The 23,671-nt window shown below is 47.8% G+C and overlaps 1 protein-coding gene across 2 annotated transcripts in view; it reads left to right on the top strand.

Annotated features, from left to right (window-relative positions):
- LOC138637470 (amine sulfotransferase-like) overlaps positions 1 to 23,671 on the top strand; it is a 132,560-nt gene that overhangs the window by 73,836 nt on the left and 35,053 nt on the right. For both annotated transcript variants that reach the window (XM_069726184.1, XM_069726185.1), the window contains exon 5: positions 17,051 to 17,145. In XM_069726184.1, coding sequence (XP_069582285.1) covers positions 17,051 to 17,145 — 95 coding nt within the window. The remainder of the gene's footprint in view (positions 1 to 17,050; positions 17,146 to 23,671) is intronic.

The raw sequence follows: 23,671 nt of genomic DNA, 5'->3' as shown, positions 1-23,671 counted from the left end.
CTGAATGTGTATGTGTGTATGTGTGTATGTATGTATGTGTGAATGTCCGGGATTGGCATCTGCACCGTCGCAGCTAGAGCCACAAAATTTTGCACAGTGCTCCATACTGTATAATGGCCACACATGATGCTCCATACTGTATAATGGCCACACATGATGCTTCATACTGTATAATGGCCACACATGATGCTCCATACTGTATAATGGCCACACAGTGCTCCATACTGTATAATGGCCACACATGATGCTCCATACTGTATAATGGCCCTACATGATGCTCCATACTGTATAATGGCCACACATGATGCTCCATACTGTATAATGGCCACACATGATGCTCCATATTCTATAATGGCCACACATGATGCTCCATGCTGTATAATGGCCACACACTGCTCCATACTGTGTAAGGCCAGTTTCACACGTCCAGATAATTCCAGTACCGTATAAAATCGGTACTGGAGTTATCCGTGTATCCGTGTGCTCACGTGGCACATCAGTGTGGCACACGTGCGGCACACGTGTGCCGCCCGTGTGCCCACTGGGTACCACATGCACCGTGCAGGAGACAGCGCTAAAGTTTAGCGCTGTCCCCTGCATCGTGCTGAAGCCGCAATTCATATCTTCCCTGCAGCAGCGTTTGCTGCATAGAAGATATGAATAATAGTGTTTAAAATAAAGATCTATGTTCCCCCCGCCCTCCCACCCCCTGTGCGCCCCCCCACACCCTGTGCACCCCCCGCTGTTCTGAAAATACTCACCCGCCTCCCTCGTTGGCTGTCGCTGCTTCCTGGTCTGGCCGCATCTTCTCCTGTATGCGGTCACGTGGGGCCGCCGATTACAGTCATGAATATGTGGCTCCACCCCTATGGTGGAGCCACATGTTCCCCCCACCCTCCCACCCCCTGTGCACCCCACCACCCCCTGTGCGCCCCACCACCCCCTGTGCACCCCCCTGCTGTTCTGAAAATACTCACCCGCCTCCCTCGTTGGCTGTCGCTGCTTCCTGGTCTGGCCACATCTTTTCCTGTATGCGGTCACGTGGGGCCGCCGATTACAGTCATGAATATGTGGCTCCACCTCCCATAGGATCTCCCGTTGGAGATCGAGGGTCACATGCTCAGATACTGCAGCACATCCCATTGGTCCTCTTGGCAGGTCCTGAAAGGGCAAAACTTCTGTAGCTGCTTCCTGTGCTGCAACTATTTAAACTGCGCATGACCGCACGGCCATGCGCTAGTATTGTCTTGATATAATGTGTGTGTGTAGATGGATGTATGTCGATGGATGAAAGCTCCTAAGTATCCCTCCCTAGTGTTGTTGACTGCTCGCGGATGATGGTAGCTATCTAGCGCCCGACTAGCCATCTGCACGTTACACACCTCACAGCGTCTAGTTGCTGTGTCTGCCAGTACGGCGCCGTGCGCTTCCTCTGCGCTTTCCTTACCCAAGCCTGGGTGGTTAGTGGCGTCCGTCAGTGTGGCACCGCATGCACTCTCGTGCCTCTATACACTATTTAATAGTTTCCTTACACACCCAGTTGCGGTATTGTGCCAGCAAGTGTCTAATCGGACTTCAATCCTAGTTGGGGTTGTGTTCGCTGACTTCCTGCTCGCGCTCTATGTGCGGTACCGCGGTCCTGTGACGCAACAGGATCACTTCCTTCACGCAGGGTGAAGTTAACCCGTGCGTGTATACTTATAGTACCGCCATATAGTCCGTCTTACTAGCAGCAGGGTTTATACCTGCACGGTGGACCTCGGACTGCGAACGCACCTAGTTTCATATCTTCTATACTTGGTGCGTTCCGCCAGTCCCTAACAATGGGGATATAGAGTCTGACAGCATGGACCTCAAAAGAAGGGAAGACAAGTGAAAGTACTTGGGAGATAACCTGAAAGGTACATTTTGGTGATAGGAACAGACCAATGCCTCCACCATATGTAGTCCACCATACGAAAGAGCAGCAGCAGCGGTGGTGTCTGATTGCTGCATCCAGGTTTCAGTGAGAACAGAAGGTTAAGAGAATCAGACAGAAAGAAGTCATGGATGAAGGAGAGGTTATTATACACTGAGCGAGAATTCCAGAGGGCACAATTAAAAGAGACAAAAGGCATGCAGGGAATATTAATGAGATTTGAGGGGTTTCTGAGTGTAGCAGTTGAAGGGGTTCGACTTACTATAACCTGAGTGGCCAGGGATGGGAGAGACCTCCTGCGACTAGGATAAGGAGCATAAAAAGTTTGAACAAATAGTTAAGTGATTTATGTGTTGGATGGTGGGACTAAATGGATCTGTGCAGTTTAGCAATGTGAAAAGAGAGTGAGTGCTATAAATCGTGCTAGATGTGCATTTGTCATCAGACAGGGTTTTGGGAAGGCCGTATCTTATGGTATCTATACATAGGAGAGGACAAAGGGGCTGATAAAGATGGAGTGTAAAGAGTTAGTGCAAGAAAGGTGGATGTGATTGAATGCAGCAGCCAGGATATCTAATATATAAAGCTGAATGTGTATGTGTGTATGTGTGTATGTATGTATGTGTGAATGTCCGGGATTGGCATCTGCACCGTCGCAGCTAGAGCCACAAAATTTTGCACAGTGCTCCATACTGTATAATGGCCACACATGATGCTCCATACTGTATAATGGCCACACATGATGCTCCATACTGTATAATGGCCACACATGATGCTCCATACTGTATAATGGCCACACAGTGCTCCATACTGTATAATGGCCACACATGATGCTCCATACTGTATAATGACCCTACATGATGCTCCATACTGTATAATGGCCACACATGATGCTCCATACTGTATAATGGCCACACATGATGCTCCATATTGTATAATGGCCACACATGATGCTCCATGCTGTATAATGGCCACACACTGCTCCATACTGTGTAAGGCCAGTTTCACACGTCCAGATAATTCCAGTACCATATAAAATCGGTACTGGAGTTATCCGTGTATCCGTGTGCTCATGTGGCACATCAGTGTGGCACACGTGTGCCGCCCGTGTGCCCACTGGGTACCACATGCACCGTGCAGGAGACAGCGCTAAAGTTTAGCGCTGTCCCCTGCATCGTGCTGAAGCCGCAATTCATATCTTCCCTGCAGCAGCGTTTGCTGCATAGAAGATATGAATAATAGTGTTTAAAATAAAGATCTATGTTCCCCCCGCCCTCCCACCCCCTGTGCGCCCCCCCACACCCTGTGCACCCCCCGCTGTTCTGAAAATACTCACCCGCCTCCCTCGTTGGCTGTCGCTGCTTCCTGGTCTGGCCGCATCTTCTCCTGTATGCGGTCACGTGGGGCCGCCGATTACAGTCATGAATATGTGGCTCCACACCTATGGTGGAGCCACATGTTCCCCCCACCCTCCCACCCCCTGTGCGCCCCACCACCCCCTGTGCGCCCCACCACCCCCTGTGCACCCCCCTGCTGTTCTGAAAATACTCACCCGCCTCCCTCATTGGCTGTCGCTGCTTCCTGGTCTGGCCACATCTTTTCCTGTATGCGGTCACGTGGGGCCGCCGATTACAGTCATGAATATGTGGCTCCACCCCTATGGGAGGTGGAGCCACATATTCATGACTGTAATCGGCGGCCCCACGTGACCGCATACAGGTAAAGATGCGGCCAGACCAGGAAGCAGCGACAGCCAACAAGGGAGGCGGGTGAGTATTTTCAGAACAGCAGGGGGGGCGCACAGGGGGTGGGAGGGCGGGGGGTACATAGATCTTTATTTTAAACACTATTATTCATATCTTCTATGCAGCAAACGCTGCTGCAGGGAAGATATGAATCACAGATTCAGCACCAGTGGGGGGGGGGCAGCGCTTAATGTAGCGCTGTCCCATGCACGGCACACGGACTGCACACGGACAACGTCCGTGTGCGGTACGTGTTTTACACGGACCCATTGACTTTAATGGGTCCGTGTAATACGTGCGCTCCCACGAACACTGACATGTCTCCGTGTTTGGCACACGGAGACACGGTCCGCAAAAAATCACTGACATCTGAACAGATGCAGTGATCTTTATGTGTCTACGTGTGTCAGTGTCCCCGGTACGTGAGGAAACTGTCACCTCACGTACCGGAGACACTGACGTGTGAAACAGGCCTAATGGCCACACATGATGCTCCATACTGCATAATAACCACACATGATACTCCATACTGTATAATGGCCACACATGATGCTCCATACTGTATAATGGCCACACATGATGCTCCATACTGTGTAATGGCCACACATGATGCTCTATACTGTATAATGATCACACAATGCTCCATACTGTATAATGGCCACACGATGCTCCATACTGTATAATGGCCACACGATGCTCCATACTGTATAATGGCCACACAGTGCTCCATACTGTATAATGGCCACACATGATGCTACATACTGTATGACGGCCCTACATGATACTACATACTGTATAATGGCCACACATGATACTGCGCACAGTATAATGTATGTATATATGTATGTGTGAATGTCCGGGATTGGCATCTGCACCGTCGCAGCTAGAGCCACAAAATTTTGCACAGTGCTCCATACTGTATAATGGCCACACATGATGCTCCATACTGTATAATGGCCACACATGATGCTCCATACTGTATAATGACCACACATGATGCTCCATACTGTATAATGGCCACACATGATGCTCCATACTGTGTAATGGCCACACATGATGCTCTATACTGTATAATGATCACACAATGCTCCATACTGTATAATGGCCACACGATGCTCCATACTGTATAATGGCCACACGATGCTCCATACTGTATAATGGCCACACAGTGCTCCATACTGTATAATGGCCACACATGATGCTACATACTGTATGACGGCCCTACATGATACTACATACTGTATAATGGCCACACATGATACTGCGCACAGTATAATGGCCACGCATAGTTACTCCTACACATGCAGCTCCGCTCCATACACCTCATACACTCACGGCTCTGCTCCGTACACCTCATACACACAGAGCTCCTCTCCGTACACCTCATACACACACACACGGCTCAGCTCCGTACACCTCATACACACACTGCTCTGCTCCGTACACCTCATACACACACACGGCTCTGCTCCGTACACCTCATACACACTCACGGCTCCGCTCCGTACACCTCATACACACACACGGCTCCGCTCCGTACACCTCATACACACACGGCTCCGCTCCGTACACCTCATACACACACGGCTCCGCTCCGTACACCTCATACACACACAAGGCTCCGCTCCGTACACCTCATACACACACGGCTCCGCTCCGTACACCTCATACACACACACACGGCTCCGCTCCGTACACCTTATACACACACACGGCTCCGCTCCGTACACCTCACACACACACGGCTCCGCTCCGTACACCTCATACACACACACGGCTCTGCTCCGTACACCTCATACACACACACGGCTCCGCTCCGTACACCTCATACACACACACAGCTCTGTTCCGTACACCTCATACACACACGGCTCCGCTCCGAACACCTAACACACAAACGGCTCTGCTCCGTACACCTCATACACACACACACGGCTCAGCTCCGTACACCTCATACACACACGGCTCTGCTCTATACACCTCATACACACACGGCTCTGCTCTGTACACCTCATACACACACGGCTCTGCTCCGTACACCTCATACACACTCACGGCTCCGCTCCGTACACCTCATACACACACATGGCTCCACTCCGTACACCTCATACACACACGGCTCCGCTCCATACACCTAACACACAAACAGCTCCGCTCTGTACACCTCATACACACACACGGCTCTGCTCTGTACACCTCATACATACACACAGCTCCGCTCCGTACACCTCATGCACACGGCTCCGCTCCGTACACCTCATACACACGCACGGCTCCGCTCCGTACACCTCATACACACAAGGCTCCACTCTGTACACCTCAAACACACGGCTCCGCTCTGTACACCTCGTACATACACACGGCTCGGGTCCGCTCTGTACACCTCGTACATACACACGGGTCCGCTCTGTACACTCCGTACATACACACGGGTCCGCTCTGTACACCTCGTACATACACACGGCTCCGCTCTGTACAACTCATACACACACAAACGGCTCCGCTCTGAACACCTCATACACACACACACACGGCTCTGCTACATCCACACTATAAACAACGCTGACCCCACACATAAGCTTACCGTCTAGCACCATGACAGAACAGCAGAGTCCAGCAATACACACGGAGGCCCCTGATCATGTGACTCCTGACTCCTCCCCTCCTGTGACCTCATCACAGGTCCTGAGCAAGCTTCAGTGACTCACTGTGACTGAGAGGCCCTCCCCCTCTGTCTTCTCTTCCTGGTACAGCGTCTGCCACCCGTCACCTCACCGCAGACCACAGCAGTGACAGCCGGCTGGACAGCATCATAATATATGCTAGCAGTTGAGGAGGGGGGCCCGTTTAACTGTCATATCACATGCGTGCAGCAGAGCGGGCCCCCCTGCTTCTCCTGTTAGCAGTAATACTACCGCCGGCTGTCATTCATATTCATTGCTTTGTATGCCCGTCGGGGGCCCCCTCCCGCTCTGGGCCCCTGTGCGGTTGCACAGGTTGAACAGGCGGTATGTCCGCCCATGCACACGGGTCCGCTCTGTGCACCTCGTACATACACACAGGTCCGCTCTGTACACCTCGTACATACACACAGGTCCGCTCTGTACACCTCGTACATACACACGGGTCCGCTCTGTACACCTCGTACATACACACGGGTCCCCTCTGTACACCTCGTACATACACACAGGTCCGCTCTGTACACCTCGTACATACACACGGCTCCACTCTGTACACCTCATACACACACACGGCTCCACTCTGAACACCTCATACACACACACGGCTCCGCTCCAAACACCTCGTACACACACACACGGCTCTGCTACATCCACACTATAAACAACTCCGACCCCACACATAACCTTACCGTCTAGCACCATGACAGAACAGCAGAGTCCTGCAATACACACGGAGGCCCCTGATCATGTGACTCCTGACTCCTCCCCTCCTGTGACCTCATCACAGGTCCTGAGCAAGCTTCAGTGACTCACTGTGACTGAGAGGCCCTCCCCCTCCGTCCTCTCTTCCTGGTCCAGTGTCTGCCACCCGTCACCTCACCGCAGACCACAGCAGTGACAGCCGGCTGGACAGCAGCATAATTGTTGTGAATTCTGTTGTTAAGCTCCCTCCTGTGGTCATGAATGGTACTTCGGCTGGTTCTGTCCATGGGCTTCCTCTGGTGGTTGTGAGTGGGGCTGCGGCTTCTGAGGTTCCTTCCACAGGTGACAAGGTTAATTCGTTAGCTGGCTGCTCTATTTAACTCCACCTAGATCTTTGCTCCATGCCACCTGTCAATGTTCCAGTATTGGTGTAGTTCGCTCCTGGATCGTTCTTGTGACCTGTCTTCCCAGCAGAAGCTAAGTTCCTGCTTGTTTTTCTCTGTTTGCTATTTTTTCTGTCCAGCTTGCTATTTTGATTTTTGTCTTGCTTGCTGGAAGCTCTGGGACGCAGAGGGAGCGCCTCCGCACCGTGAGTCGGTGCGGAGGGTCTTTTTGCGCCCTCTGCATGGTCTTTTTGTAGTTTTTTGTGCTGACCGCAAAGTTACCTTTCCTATCCTCTGTCTGTTCAGTAAGTCGGGCCTCACTTTGCTAAATCTATTTCATCTCTGTGTTTGTAATTTTCATCTTAACTCACAGTCATTATATGTGGGGGGCTGCCTGTTCCTTTGGGGAATTTCTCTGAGGCAAGGTAGGCTTTATTTTTCTATCTCTAGGGCTAGCTAGTTCCTTAGGCTGTGAGAGTTGCATAGGGAGCGTTAGGAGCAATCCACGGCTATTTCTAGTGTGTGTGATAGGATTAGGGATTGCGGTCAGCAGAGTTCCCACGTCTCAGAGCTTGTCCTGTATTATTAGTAACTATCAGGTCATTCCGTGTGCACTTAACCACCAGGTCCATTATTGTCCTCACCACCAGGTTATAACACATAATATATGCTAGCAGGTGAGGAGGGGGGCCCGTTTATCTGTCATATCACATGCGTGCAGCAGAACGGGCCCCCCTGCTTCTCCTGTTAGCAGTAATACTACCGCTGGCTGTCATTCATATTCATTGCTTTGTATGCCTGTTGGGGGCCCCCTCCCGCTCTGGGCCCCTGTGCGGTTGCACAGGTTGAACAGGCGGTATGTCCACCCATGGACTAATCCACCATTTGTCACATCCAAGGGGTAGGTCAGTAAACGATAACATCGATGCGGAACCAAGTACAGTACTATGTACTGTACTTCCTCTGATGAGGCAATGAGGCGGGTCAAGAAGATGGTAAGGGGCACCCTAATGGCCAAAACAGACATTGAGGGGGCGTTTTGGTTACTATTAGTGTTGAGCGATACCGTCCGATACTTGAAAGTATCGGTATCGGATAGTATCGGCTGATACCCGAAAAATATCGGATATCGCCGATACCGATATCCGATACCAATACAAGTCAATGGGACATCAAGTATCGGAATGTATCCTCATGGATCCCAGGGTCTGAAGGAGAGGAAACTCTCCTTCAGGCCCTGGGATCCATATTAAAGTGTAAAATAAAGAATTAAAATAAAAAATATTGTTATATTCACCTCTCCGGCGGCCCCTGGACATCAGCGGGAGGATCCGGCGTCCGGCACGGCTTCTTTCTTCAAAATGCGCGCCTTCAGGACCTGTGGAATGACGTCCCGGCTTCTGATTGGTCGCGTGCCGCCCATGTGACCGCCACGCGACCAATCAGAAGCCGCGACATCATTCCTCAGGTCCTAGAAGGCGCTCATTCTAGGACTTTAGCTGAGGAATGACGTCGCGGCTTCTGATTGGTCGCGTGGCGGTCACATGGGCGGCACGCGACCAATCAGAAGCCGGGACGTCATTCCACAGGTCCTGAAGGCGCGCATTTTGAAGAAAGAAGCCGTGCCGGACGCCGGATCCTCCCGCTGATGTCCAGGGGCCGCCGGAGAGGTGAATATAACAATATTTTTTATTTTAATTCTTTATTTTACACTTCCGATACCGATACCCGATATCACAAAAATATCGGATCTCGGTATCGGAATTCCGATACCGCAAGTATCGGCCGATACCCGATACTTGCGGTATCGGAATGCTCAACACTAGTTACTATCTGTGCCTCCGAATAGTGTCCTCCCATTGGGCTGCTTCTGTGAAGGAGCATACTACATAGATCGCTGTTTGCCCATGGGGTGCTCCATATCCTGCTCACTACTTGAGGCATTTAGTTGCTTCCTCGAATGTGTCGTCATGGACGTTTGTAAGGTGGCACATATTATCCATTACCTCAACGACTTCTTATGCCTGGGCCCAAAAGATTCTCCACAGTGTGAAAACACGCGATAGTCCACCTGTGAGAAGGAGAGAGCTGGAGGGAGAGTGGACACCCCAGAGCTGAGGGGTTAGATTGAGAAAGAAAAAAGGCGGTGTAGCTTGCTTCATGGGTGGGGTACTCTGCTGAGTAGCAGAAACTGCTACTAGGCCCAAAAGGATTTCCTGGGGCAGATGCCGTTAAAAAATAGTACTTAGGTAAACAGGCGGTGTAGCTTCCTTCATGGGTGGGGTATGCTGCTGAGTTGCACCAAATTCTACTAGGCCCAAAAGGATTTCCTGGGCTAGATGCCGTTACAAAATACTAGTTAGGTAAACAGGCGGTGTAGCTTGCTTCATTGGTGGGGTATGCTGCTGAGTAGCACCAACTTCTACAAGGCCCAAAAGGATTTCCTGGGCTAGATGCCATTACAAAATAGTACTTAGGTAAACAGGCGGTGTAGCTTGCTTCATTGGTGGGGTACACTGCTGAGTAGCACCAAATTCTACAAGGCCCAAAAGGATTTCCTGGGCTAGATGCCGTTACAAAATAGTACTTAGGTAAACAGGCGGTGTAGCTTGCTTCATGGATAGGGTACGCTTCTGAGTTGCACCAAATTCTACTAGGCCCAAAGGGATTTCCTGGGCTAGATGCCGTTACAAAATAGTACTTAGGTAAACAGGCGGTGAAGCTTGCTTCATGGGTGGGGTACGCTGCTGAGTAGCACCAAAGTCAACAAGGCCCAAAAGGATTTCCTGGGTTAGATGCCAATACAAAATAGTAGTTAGGTAAACAGGTGGTGTAGCTTGCTTCATGGGTGGGGCACGCTGCTGAATAGCACTAAATTCTACTAGGCCCAAAAGGATTTCCTGGGACAGATGCCATTAAAAATAGTACTTAGATAAACAGGCAGTGGGTGGCTGGGCTACTCTGCTAACTAGCAGACATTGAAGCTTTGGAGCAGACCTCTGACTCCCAGGCCATAGTATGAGTAAACAACTCTGCCGACGACCCCACCCACCTAGAATTGACGATGGCAACGCCATTTAAAACTCAGCAAGGGGACTAAATAAAGAGTCTCCATTTTTTCCAAAACATCGGCCACAAACACCAATTAAAGGGACACTGTCACCTGAATTTGGAGGGAACAATCTTCAGCCATGGAGGCGGGGTTTTGGGGTTTTTGATTCACCCTTTCCTTACCCGCTGGCTGCATGCTGGCTGCAATATTGGATTGAAGTTCATTCTCTGTCCTCCATAGTGCACGCCTGCGCAAGGCAAGATTGCCTTGTGCAGGCATGTACTACGGAGGACAGAGAATGAACTTCAATCCAATATTGCAGCCAGCATGCAGCCAGCGGGTAAGGAAAGGGTGAATCAAAAACCCAAAACCCCGCCTCCATGGCTGAAGATTGTTCCCTCCAAATTCAGGTGACAGTGTCCCTTTAAGTGGCATCAATTTTGCCAGAGTTTTTTTAAAACAGTTGGTAAGGCGATTTTCAATAATCATCAAGCTTTTAGTTTCCCCAAGATGACACAGGGGTAGAAAAGTCCTTGCGGATCCAGGATTTGTTCATCTTGATGAACGTTAGTCTGTCTACTGTTATGATAAGATAATTCAGTACCACAATGGACATAGAGGTCAGAGCAAATACAGTGACCTGACAATAACCCAAAAACATAGAACGAGCTCTGAGACGTGGGAACTCTGCTGACCGCAATCCCTAATCCTCTCCAACACACTAGAGGCAGCCGTGGATTGCGCCTAACGCTCCCTATGCAACTCAGCACAGCCTGAGAAACTAGCTAGCCTGAAGATAGAAAATAAGCCTACCTTGCCTCAGAGAAATACCCCAAAGGAAAAGGCAGCCCCCACATATAATGACTGTGAGTTAAGATGAAAAGACAAACGTAGAGATGAAATAGATTTAGCAAAGTGAGGCCCGACTTTCTGAACAGAGCGAGGATAGGAAAGGTAACTTTGCGGTCAACACAAAACCCTACAAAAACCACGCAAAGGGGGCAAAAAGACCCTCCGTACCGAACTAACGGCACGGAGGTACACCCTCTGCGTCCCAGAGCTTCCAGCAAGCAGGAAAAAACAAATAGACAAGCTGGACAGAAAAAAACAGCAAACAAAATAGCAAAGCAGAACTTAGCTATGCAGAGCAGCAGGCCACAGGAACGATCCAGGAGGAAACAGGTCCAATACTAGAACATTGACTGGAGGCCAGGATCAAAGCACTAGGTAGAGTTAAATAGGGCAGCACCTAACGACTTCACCACATCACCTGAGGAAGGAAACTCAGAAGCCGCAGTACCACTTTCCTCCACCAACGGAAGCTCACAGAGAGAATCAGCCGAAGTACCACTTGTGACCACAGGAGGGAGCTCTGCCACAGAATTCACAACAGTCTACATTGTCACTGGACAGCCACGTGCGCTTATCTGTCAGCACACCACCAGCAGCGCTGAACACACGTTCAGAGAGATCGCTGGCTGCGGGGCACGACAAGATCTCCAAGGCATGAGTGGTGGGCTCAGGCCATTTTTCAAGATTGGAAGCCCAAAATGAGCAAGGGTCCAGTTCCACAGTCATGGCATCGATGTTAACTTGGAGATACTCTTGTACCATCCTCTCTAGGCGTTGGTTGTGCGTCAGACTTCTTGTCTCCTGTGGCCTTGCAAAGGATGGTCTAAAAAAATCTTGAAATGATTGGAAAAAATTGCTGTTACCACCAGATACGATGTTACTGTTATGGTTTGAGTGATGACTCGATAGTCCCACGGTTGGCAAGTTAGAACTCAGAGATTCACTTCGTGCACCACTGGTGTTTTGTGGAAATGCAGATGTTAGATTTTGTAAGAGTCTCTGCTGATACTCCTGCATGCATGAATCCCTTTCTATGGCAGGAATTATTTCACCAAATTTGCTTTTGTACCGGGGATCTAAGAGTGTGACAACCCAGTAGTCGGCATTACTTCGGATTCTGACAATCCGAGGGTCATGTTGCAGATAGTGCAGCAAGAAGGCACTCATGTGTCTTGCGCATCCAGGAGGACCAAGTCCTTGCTGTCTTGATGGTGGTGAGGTGAGAATCATGCTTCCTTCGTCTGCCCTCTCCCCCCAACCTCACACAACAGAAATTTGACCAAGGTCTCCCTCATCTCAGTCTTCCCTCATCCTTCGTCTGCCCTCTCCCCCCAACCTCACACAACAGAAATTTGATCAAGGTCTCCCTCATCTCAGTCTTCCATGCCCAGAGCCAGTTCGTCGGTGCTGCCACAGTCGCTACAACATATGCAGAGTTGAATTCCACCGCGTGGGCACATCGTATTTCAGCCAGTGAACTGGCAGGCCCAATGACTTCTGTAGAGATGCAAGTCGTCGAGCTGCGGGATGCGAACGGCGGGAGTGAGCATACAGCGACCGTGCCCTCTGCAGAAGCCCATCTAGTCCGGGATAGTGATGTAAAAATTGCTGGACAACCAGGTTCAAAACGTGAGCCATACAAGGCACGTGTGTGACATTGCCCCGGCGAAGGACCGCACCCAGGTTTGCAGCATTGTCGCACACAGCCTTCCCTGGCTGCAGGTTGAGTGGAGACAACCATTGATGGAACTTGGTCTCCAGAGCTGACAACAACTCCTCAGCTATGTGACTCACATTCCCCAGACATTTCAATGTAAACACTGCCTGATGCCATTGAGCCCTGGTGACAGCATAATGAGGAGGTGTGCAAGATTCCTTCTGCCCAGTTACAACGCAGGTGGCATTACCAGAGAGGCTTTGGGTGCAGGTGGAGGACCGAGAGGAGGTTGTGGAGGCAGAAGCAGTGGAGGAACGTCTAGATACAGAGGATCGACGAGCAACTCATGGGGATAGCAAGACTCGGACAGAAGCCCCTTCTCCTGATGTCACCGTAGTTACCCAGTGCCCAGTCAACGACATGTAACACCCCTGTCCATGTTTACTCGTCCAAGTGTCTGTGGTAAAATGCCCCCTGTCACACACTGAGTTTCTCAAGGAAGCAGTGATGTTGTGTGCGACATGCTGGTGTAGCGCAGGCACAGCTTTCTTTGAGAAGTAGTGGTGACTGGGCATCTGGTACTGGGGCACTGCGACGGACATAAGGTCTCGAAAATCCTCTGTGTCCACCAGGCGGAAAGGCAGCATTTCTGTAGCCAACAGCTTGCAGATGGAGAAATTCAACCTCTTAGCTTTGTCATGGCTAGGAGGAAATGGTCTTTTACTTGTCCACATCTGAGGGACTGAGGGTTGGCTGCCGTGCTTAGACGGAGTTGAGTAGGGTGTCCCCGGCAAACTGCTGGTCTGTGAGGAAGGTGCAGGTGGAGATGTTATGTTGCCTTGATCAAAATGTGGTGTCAATGTCGGAGAGCGCTCAACACCAGAAGGTGGTTCCACGTGCAAATGTCCTGACAACCTGCCAATCACACTGGCTGTTGCGGATAAAGAGGTGGAAGGTTTGCATCCAAAACCATGTGTGACTGCTGTCCCCACAGTCACAGAGGATGAAGAGGACGCGGATGCACTTGATGGGGCAGACGGTGGTTGACCTGGCCCACTAGACCGCATTGTAGCACAGTGAGCTTCCACTGCAACTTATGCCTCATATCCATGTGACGGTTCATGCATGTAGTACTCAGGCTAGTGATTTTTTGGCCTCTACTGAGATTTTGTTGACAAATCTTACAGACAACATGAGTTGGGTCCTCCTTTGCGATGTCAAAAAATGCCCAGGCTATGCAAGGCTTAGAAAACGTGCGACCTGAAGAGCCACCACGACTTCTGGTCTGAGGCACAGTTGGGGTTGAGGATGCAGTTGTTGACGTGCTTCCAGTACTCAGTCTCTGTCCAGGAAGGTGCACCGTTACCTTGTTGTCAGACTTGTCACTAGCATCCTCCTCCAACTCCTCTGCTGACCTCATGGACTGGCGGACTGGGAGTTGACAGTAAGTGGGGTCTACAAACTCGTCATCATCATCCTGTGTGTTCTCACGCCCGTCATCCTCAGAGCCAACTTCTTCCTGCCCCGACCGAAAAGTCAAGTTTTCGGTCCAATCAGTTATCTCAGTCTCATCATCATCTTCCTCATTGTCTCCACCAACAGGAGTTACAGTTTGGGAACGAGGGTCTACATTATGCTCAGTACCTTCATCATCTGGGCCTGGATCCGACTCACAAAGATTCTGGGCATCAGTGCAGATCATTTCCTTGTCTGGATTCACAGAAGCTCTAGAGCAGACCTCTTATTCCCAGGCTATAGTATGCGTAAACAGCTCTACAGACTTAACCATGTGTTTTACCCCATGCTCAGATGGGCAGCTGGAGACTTGGGAGCTGTGAGGAAGCAAGTGCGATTGGGGTGACAACTCTGACGACTGGAGTAGTTGTGATGTTGAAGTTGACATGAAGGAGAGCCCACTTGAACGAGCACTTGATATCCGTTCAAGCACCTGCTGTGTTTGTGCCTCATCTGGAATTTTGGGCGATGCTTGTAGCGATGGTCGTTAGAAAGGGATCATATCAGATTGTCCACGAAAAGAAGTAGACATCTTACTTTGGCTGGAAGATGGTCTTTCTTCTGCAGATGTTACTGTTGCTTGACCACCTACCCCACAGACACAACCTTTTTTTCCCTTTCCAACATGCCTATTCCCCTTTACACCAGCAGCAGGCCTTTTGCCACTCATTTTAGTGCTTAACTAATTGGCAACTCTGTATCTGTAGTTGTTAGCACAACAACCAATGGATGAAAACCGAGCAGAACTGAGTGGCCAAACTGTGGTACTAGGCCCAAAACTAATAACTGGATTAGATGCAGTGAAAATTGAGATACACAGGCATTATAGTTAGTTTCACAGGCGGGCTACTCTGCTGACGTGCAGACACTGCTGCTAAGCCCTAAACTATCAACTGGATTAGATGCAGTGAAAAGTGAGATACACAGGCGATAGTTTGTTTCACAGGCGGGCTACTCTGCTGACATGCAGACACTGCTCCTAGGCCCTAAACTATCAACCGGATTAGATGCAGAGAAAATTGAGATACACAGGCGGTTTAGTTTGTTTCACAGGCAGGCTATTCTGCTGACGTGCAGACACTGCTCCTAGGCCCTAAACTATCAACTGGATTAGATGCAGTGAAAATTGAGATACACAGGCGGTATAGTCTGTTTCACAGGCAGGCTACTCTGCTGAAGTGCAGACACTGCTCATAGGCCCTAAACTATCAACTGCATTAGATGCAGTGAAAATTGAGATACACAGGCGGTATAGTTTGTTTCACAGGCAGGCTACTCTGCTGATGTGCAGACACTGCTCCTAGGCCCTAAACTATCAACTGGATTAGATGCAGTGAAGGTTGAGATACACAGGCGATAGTTTGTTTCACAGGTGGGCTACTCTGCTGACATGCAGACACTGCTCCTAGGCCCTAAAGTATCAACCGGATTAGATGCAGTGAAAATTGAGATACACAGGCGATGTAGCTAGCTTCACAGGCGGGCTACTCAGATGAATATCAGACAATGCTACTTGCCCAAAAGGATTGGCTGAGCTAGATTGCACCAAATGCTGTGACAAACACTTGCACAGCACTGGCACAGACCTGCCTGGCAAACAGTGCTATGAACTACTGTAACCTACCCTGAAAAGGGCTGATATTACAACTAGTCCCGACTCCTCCCGACTCCCTAAACCTAGCTCTCTGACAATTCTCTCCAAAAAAACACTATTTGTCTGTATAGTTCCCACAGCAGCAGCGGTGCCATCTAACACTAAGCTGCAGCAGTGAGGAAATGGCTGGTTCTTATAGGGCAAGGACATGTGACATACACAGCCAATGACACATGCCCTTGCTTGTGTGCATCACATGCACACTGCTGATATGCTGAGAGACTGCACCGCCCCACTGTAAATGCGGGAAAGAAAAAAAAAATGGAGATCGGCATTATTTCAGCACAGATCTATTCCCCGCCCCCCCCCTGCCCACTTCACACTGAAACAGTCTATTAACAATGATGAACAGTTTTAATGTGCAAATCAAGCTAGGCTTTTGGTGAACAAACAGTTATCGAACAGAAACTCGAACAGCTGAATTTTAAGCAAATTGTTCAGGTTCGTCGAACGACTCGAACACCGCCCAAAACAGCTTGAATTTGAAATTGACGAACAGTTCGACTCGAACACCGCTCATCTCTAATTCCAAGCAGCTCCACATTCAGAGAACTGGTAAAATTACAGTAGATAAAACAGTGACTTAATCACAAATGCAGCCAGAAGCCAAGTAAATTACACATTGTTGGAACCAGGGTCTTTGCCCCTACATTATGCTGCTCTGAGATAAGGTAGCATAAAGCTGGTGACAGATTGTCTTTCTTTAGCAACAAACTGAAGACAGAAACTGCCGTAGTGCTTCCTAACAAACTGCCATAGTGCTTCCTAACAAAGTGGTAGTTTCTAATTTGTAGATTAGCCCTCAAATTTAATTCAAGAGTGATCATCAAAATTGTAAACTGTTAATCTATTTACAAATTCTATAATGATAAAGTTTATCTTATTTTACAGTCTTCGGAAGCTCGTGGTTTGATCATCTAAGGGGCTGGTACCAGCACAAGGAGGATTTTGACATACTTTTCTTGACATATGAGGAAATGATAAAGGTAATTAAGATCATTTACATTATACAACAATATGTCCATTCCTAGGGCATCCAGTATAATTTGTACCTTATAAAAATGTTATTAGACATAAATGCTAATTAATTGCGATGCCTAGTTTCTTAATCTTTTCCATGGTAAAATGTACGTCTATTTTTAATCTTAAGCTAACATGCACATATATTCTGCATTACAGCATATTTTCATTTTTTTTTTTAACTTAAAGGAGTTTCTCAGGAAGAGAAAACATAAATAACAAAAAAATGTTAATAGAAATACATTTCTATGTGATAGAAGCTTTTCAAATTTTCATACAAAATTATTTTTTCAGAGAAGTGTTTTGTAGCAAATCACAAGTACTTAAATGCCTTCTATTGCCTTGAGAAAAAAAAAAGAAAAAAATATGCATAATACTGCTAAGGTCTCTTAGGACTGTATTGAATCCATATCAAATTCCTTAAAGAAGTACTCCAATTAAACTTTGTATCATTTTAATATATTGCAATCATCATATTATATAGCACTGTGTACTTACAATTACTCATTTTGACTTTCTCCTCAGTAAATTCTTCTCTTTTCTCTTCTGTGTAGAAACAGGAAGTCTGTTTTCCCTGTATTAATCTTTCCGCCTCTTCATCTCCTGACCCAGCTGCTGAATGACCTGCCAGGAACTGTTGCAGTGGCTTATACAAGGAAAATAAACTTCATGTTTCTACATACAGCTTAGAAGGATTCAGTTAGTCAGTTTTTAATCATGTGATGTCATAGAAGTAATGTAAAACAAAAGAGTTAACTGCGTAGAAAGATAAAATGAGCAATTGCAAATATACAGTGATATTAAATATGATAATTGCAATTTGGTAAGAGGATATAAACTTTGATATGAGTGCTTCTATAACATCAACACAACCTTAGTAATGTCAAAGTTAGCTCAACATATATGGCTATGTCAAATAGATAGCATTTGGTGGTAACAAAACTGACGCACCTTTTATACATTTTTAAAAGTAAAAATGATCTCTTTTGCGGGGCCAATATTTATACAACAGTGATGTATGGAGCGCCCCCAAGGGCAAAGGGGGGTACTTGGTACCGGGTCCTTCAGTCCTCAAGGGGGATGTCACGGTGGCTGACCCGGTCTGTGGCCCTTGGGACGTCCGTGTTAAAGGGGTAAAAGTCTTTAAAGGGATATGTTCGTGACGCCACCTGTGGTATTCGGTCAGGGTGACCGACGCTGCTTTAATGGGTGAGCTGGGGTGATGTTATGGCAGCTAGATGGTATACCTTCCCACAGGTGAAGTGTGTCCCCAGGGCTTCCCCGTGTGTAGACGGTGGATGGTGTGAGGCGCAGTGAAGAACGAGGACACAAGGTTGCAGTCTCTTTACCTTTTACTGAAGGCTTCAGCATCCACAGTCCAGAGCACAGATCACAGGGCAGGCAGAGTCCGGCCGATTTGGAGGCAAATCCAGAGTCCCCTTATCCAGGTGGAAATCATGTGAAACCAGAACACATGAGCTGCTTTTTTTTTGCAATGGAGTGTTTTTGGTTTTACTGTGCTTTTTTGTGTTTTCCAGGTGGAAATCAGTAGCCTTCCTCTCGCGCCTTGGTGTTGTAGTACCTTACTGCTAAGCCTCTCATAAGGTCCTCACAGATGTTGTAGATGTTATTGATGTTATCACTTTCTCTCTGTCCCCCAAATCGATAGGACAAACCCATATGACCGGTGGCTTGAGGCTTTTTACAGGGACTCTATCATGCCCCAGCCTCTCGTGGGTGCCACCTTGCCTCCTGGGTATAGGGAAGGACCACAACACAATGGAAGACCATAGAAGAGATCCCAGACAGGAATAATAATAGTAGAAAATATCTTTATTTAATAGACGTGATATTTCTTCATAAAAATTAAAACGTTGTGCACACACTAGACAATAATATATTATGCCAGACTAAAAAAGGAATTAAATAATAAAATACAAAGAAAAAATGTATAAAAAGAAATATATCCAATATTTTCTGTATTTCAGACCACATATGGTTAATCAGACCCAGACAAAATTTATTGTATATGGTATATTGACTCCCTCAAAATTCCAATGGGTGAGATAAAGAACAGGCAACTAAAGTGAAAAAAGTTTGTGCAAATATGCAAATATATCTCAAAGCAATGTGCAAAAATACTCAATTGCATTCATAAAAAAATATAAAGTGCAGTGTGCTACATAACCAGAACTCACAAATGCCCAAGAGGGTAAAATGGACAAAGTGAACAAAGAGGGGCCTTATATAGCCGTGTATCAGAGAGGTGAGTAAGCAATAATAGTACTGGGGTAAATCAAGAGGGTGATCTGTTGTGAATTCTGTTGTCGGGCTCCCTCCTGTGGTCATGAATGGTACTTCGGCTGGTTCTGTCCATGGACTTCCTCTGGTGGGTGTTTCTGAGTTTCCTTCCACAGGTGACGAGGTTAATTCGTTAGCTGGCTGCTCTATTTAACTCCACTTAGATCTTTGCTCCATGCCACCTGTCAATGTTCCAGTATTGGTCTAGTTCACTCCTGGATCGTTCTTGTGACCTGTCTTCCCAGCAGAAGCTAAGTTCCAGCTTGTATTTCCTTGGTTTGCTATTTTTCTGTCCAGCTTGCTATTTTTATTGTTGTCTTGCTTGCTGGAAGCTCTGGGACGCAGAGGGAGCGCCTCCGCACCGTGAGTCGGTGCGGAGGGTCTTTTTTGCACCCTCTGCGTGGTCTTTTTGTAGGTTTTTGTGCTGACTGCAAAGTAACCTTTCCTATCCTCGGTCTGTTCAGTAAGTCGGGCCTCACTTTGCTAAATCTATTTCATCTCTGTGTTTGTATTTTCATCTTTACTCACTGTCATTATATGTGGGGGGCTGCCTTTTCCTTTGGGGAATTTCTCTGAGGCAAGGTAGGCTTTATTTTTCTATCTTTAGGGCTAGCTAGTTCCTTAGGCTGTGCCGAGTTGCATAGGGAGCGTAAGGCGCAATCCACGGCTATTTCTAGTGTGTTTGATAGGATTAGGGATTGCGGTCAGCAGAGTTCCCACATCCCAGAGCTCGTCCTTTATTATCAGTAACTATCAGGTCATTCCGTGTGCTCTTTACCACCAGGTCCATTATTGTCCTGACCACCAGGTCATAACAGTACAGGTAGCCCAAAGTACTAATGCATCTCAATAGAGGGATAAGAGAAGTTCTGAGACCATTTTTTTTCTTTGCAGTGTGTTTTGTCTCTCTTTTCCCCTTTACCTCTGGGTGGTTCAGGACACTGGTGTAAACATGGACATTCAAGGTCTGTCCTCTTGGATGGATAATCTCACTACAAGGTACAAGGTACAAAATATTCAAGATTTTGTGGTTCAGAATCCGATGTCAGAGCCTAGGATTCCAATTCCTGATTTGTTTTTTGGTGATAGATCTAAGTTCTTGAATTTCAAAAATAATTGTAAATTGTTTCTTGCCTTGAAACCTTGCTCCTCAGGTGACCCTGTTCAACAAGTAAAGATCATTATTTCTTTGTTACGTGGTGACCCTCAAGACTGGGCATTTTCCCTTGCGCCAAGAGATCCGGCATTGTGTGATGTTGATGCGTTCTTCCTGGTGCTTGGATTGCTTTATGACGAACCTAATTCAGTGGATCACGCAGAGAGAATCTTGCTGGCTCTGTGTCAGGGTCAGGATGAAGCGGAGATATATTGTCAGAAGTTTAGAAAGTGGTCTGTGCTCACTCAGTGGAATGAATGTGCCCTGGCAGCAATCTTCAGAAAGGGTCTCTCTGAAGCCCTTAAGGATGTCATGGTGGGATTTCCCATGCCTGCTGGTCTGAATGAGTCTATGTCCTTGGCCATTCAGATCGATCGACGCTTGCGTGAGCGTAAAGCTGTGCACCATTTGGCGGTACTATCTGAGCATGGGCCTGAGCCTATGCAATGTGATAGGACTTTGACCAGAGCTGAACGGCAAGAACACAGACGTCGGAATGGGCTATGTTTTTACTGTGGTGATTCCACTCATGCTATCTCCGATTGTCCTAAGCGCACTAAGCGGTTCGCTAGGTCTGCCACCATTGGTACGGTACAGTCTAAATTTCTATTGTCTGTTACTCTGATCTGCTCTTTGTCATCCTATTCTGTTATGGCATTTGTGGATTCAGGCGCTGCCCTGAATTTGATGGACTTGGAGTATGCTAGGCGCTGTGGTTTTTTTCTTGGAGCCCTTGCAGTATCCTATTCCATTGAGAGGAATTGATGCTACGCCTTTGGCCAAGAATAAGCCTCAGTACTGGACCCAATTGACCATGTGCATGGCTCCTGCACATCAGGAGGATATCCGCTTTCTGGTGTTGCATAATCTGCATGATGTGGTCGTTTTGGGGTTGCCATGGCTACAGGTTCATAATCCAGTATTGGACTGGAAATCTATGTCTGTGTCCAGCTGGGGTTGCCAGGGGGTACATGGTGATGTTCCATTTTTGTCTATTTCGTCTTCCACTCCTTCTGAAGTTCCAGAGTTTTTGTCGGATTATCGGGATTTATTTGATGAGCCCAAAGCCAGTGCCCTACCTCCTCATAGGGATTGCGATTGTGCAATTAATTTGATTCCTGGTAGTAAGTTTCCTAAGGGCCGATTATTCAATTTATCTGTGCCAGAACACGCCGCTATGCGGAGTTATATAAAGGAATCCTTGGAGAAAGGCCATATTCGCCCGTCTTCATCACCGTTGGGAGCAGGGTTCTTTTTTGTGGCCAAGAAGGATGGTTCTTTGAGACCTTGTATTGATTACCGCCTTCTTAATAAAATTACAGTCAAATTTCAGTATCCTTTGCCGTTGCTGTCTGATTTGTTTGCTCGTATTAAAGGGGCTAGTTGGTTCACCAAGATAGATCTTCGAGGGGCGTATAATCTTGTGCGTATTAAACAAGGCGATGAATGGAAAACAGCATTTAATACGCCCGAGGGCCATTTTGAGTACCTGGTTATGCCATTCGGGCTTTCCAATGCTCCATCAGTATTTCAGTCCTTTATGCATGACATCTTCTGAGAGTACCTGGATAAATTCCTGATTGTGTATTTGGATGATATTCTGGATATTTTCGGATGATTGGGAGTCTCATGTGAAGCAGGTCAGAATAGTGTTCCAGGTCCTTCGTGCGAATTCCTTGTTTGTGAAGGGGTCAAAGTGTCTCTTTAGAGTTCAGAAGGTTTCATTTTTGGGGTTCATTTTTTCCCCTTCTACTATCGAGATGGACCCTGTTAAAGTCCAGGCCATTTACGATTGGACTCAGCCGACATCTGTGAAGAGCCTGCAAAAGTTCCTGGGCTTTGCTAATTTTTATTGGCGCTTCATCGCTAATTTTTCTACTGTTGCTAAACCGTTGACTGATTTGACCAAGAAGGGTGCTGATGTGGTCAATTGGTCTTCTGCAGCTGTAGAGGCTTTTCAGGAGTTGAAGCGTCGTTTTTCTTCTGCCCCTGTGTTGTGCCAGCCAGATGTTTCGCTCCCGTTTCAGGTTGAGGTTGATGCTTCTGAGATTGGAGCAGGGGCTGTTTTGTCGCAAAGAAGTTCTGATGGATCGGTGATGAAGCCATGTGCTTTCTTTTCTAGAAAGTTTTCGCCTGCTGAGCGTTATTATGATGTTGGTAATCGTGAGTTGTTGGCCATGAAGTGGGCATTCGAGGAGTGGCGTCATTGGCTTGAAGGAGCCAAGCATCGCGTGGTGGTCTTGACGGATCACAAGAATTTGACTTATCTTGAGTCTGCCAAACGGTTGAATCCGAGACAGGCTCGATGGTCGTTATTTCTCTCCCGTTTTGATTTTGTGGTTTCGTACCTTCCGGGCTCTAAGAATGTGAAGGCTGATGCCCTGTCAAGGAGTTTTGTGCCTGACTCTCCGGGTGTTCCTGAGCCGGCGGGTATTCTCAAAGAGGGGGTAATTTTGTCTGCCATCTCCCCTGATTTGCGGGGGTGCTGCAAAAATTTCAGGCTGATAGACCTGACCGTTGTCCAGCGGAGAAACTGTTTGTCCCTGATAGATGGACTAGTAGAGTTATCTCTGAGATTCATTGTTCAGTGTTGGCTGGGCATCCTGGAATCTTTGGTACCAGAGATTTGGTGGCTAGATCCTTTTGGTGGCCGTCTTTGTCACGGGATGTGCGTTCTTTTGTGCAGTCCTGTGGGACTTGTGCTCGGGCTAAGCCCTGCTGTTCTCGTGCCAGTGGGTTGCTTTTGCCCTTGCCGGTCCCGAAGAGGCCCTGGACGCATATTTCTATGGATTTTATTTCGGATCTCCCCGTCTCTCAAAAGATGTCGGTCATTTGGGTGGTTTGTGATCGCTTTTCTAAGATGGTCCATTTGGTACCTTTGTCTAAATTGCCTTCCTCCTCTGATTTGGTGCCATTATTTTTCCAGCATGTGGTTCGTTTACATGGTATCCCGGAGAACATCGTTTCTGACAGAGGTTCCCAGTTTGTTTCGAGGTTTTGGCGATCCTTTTGTGCTAGGATGGGCATTGATTTGT

The sequence above is a fragment of the Ranitomeya imitator genome, chromosome 5, assembly GCF_032444005.1.
Source record: "Ranitomeya imitator isolate aRanImi1 chromosome 5, aRanImi1.pri, whole genome shotgun sequence".
Classification (NCBI taxonomy): domain Eukaryota; kingdom Metazoa; phylum Chordata; class Amphibia; order Anura; family Dendrobatidae; genus Ranitomeya; species Ranitomeya imitator.
Note: the sequence above shows the minus strand (reverse complement) of the source record. Positions and strands in the feature narration are given on the sequence as shown.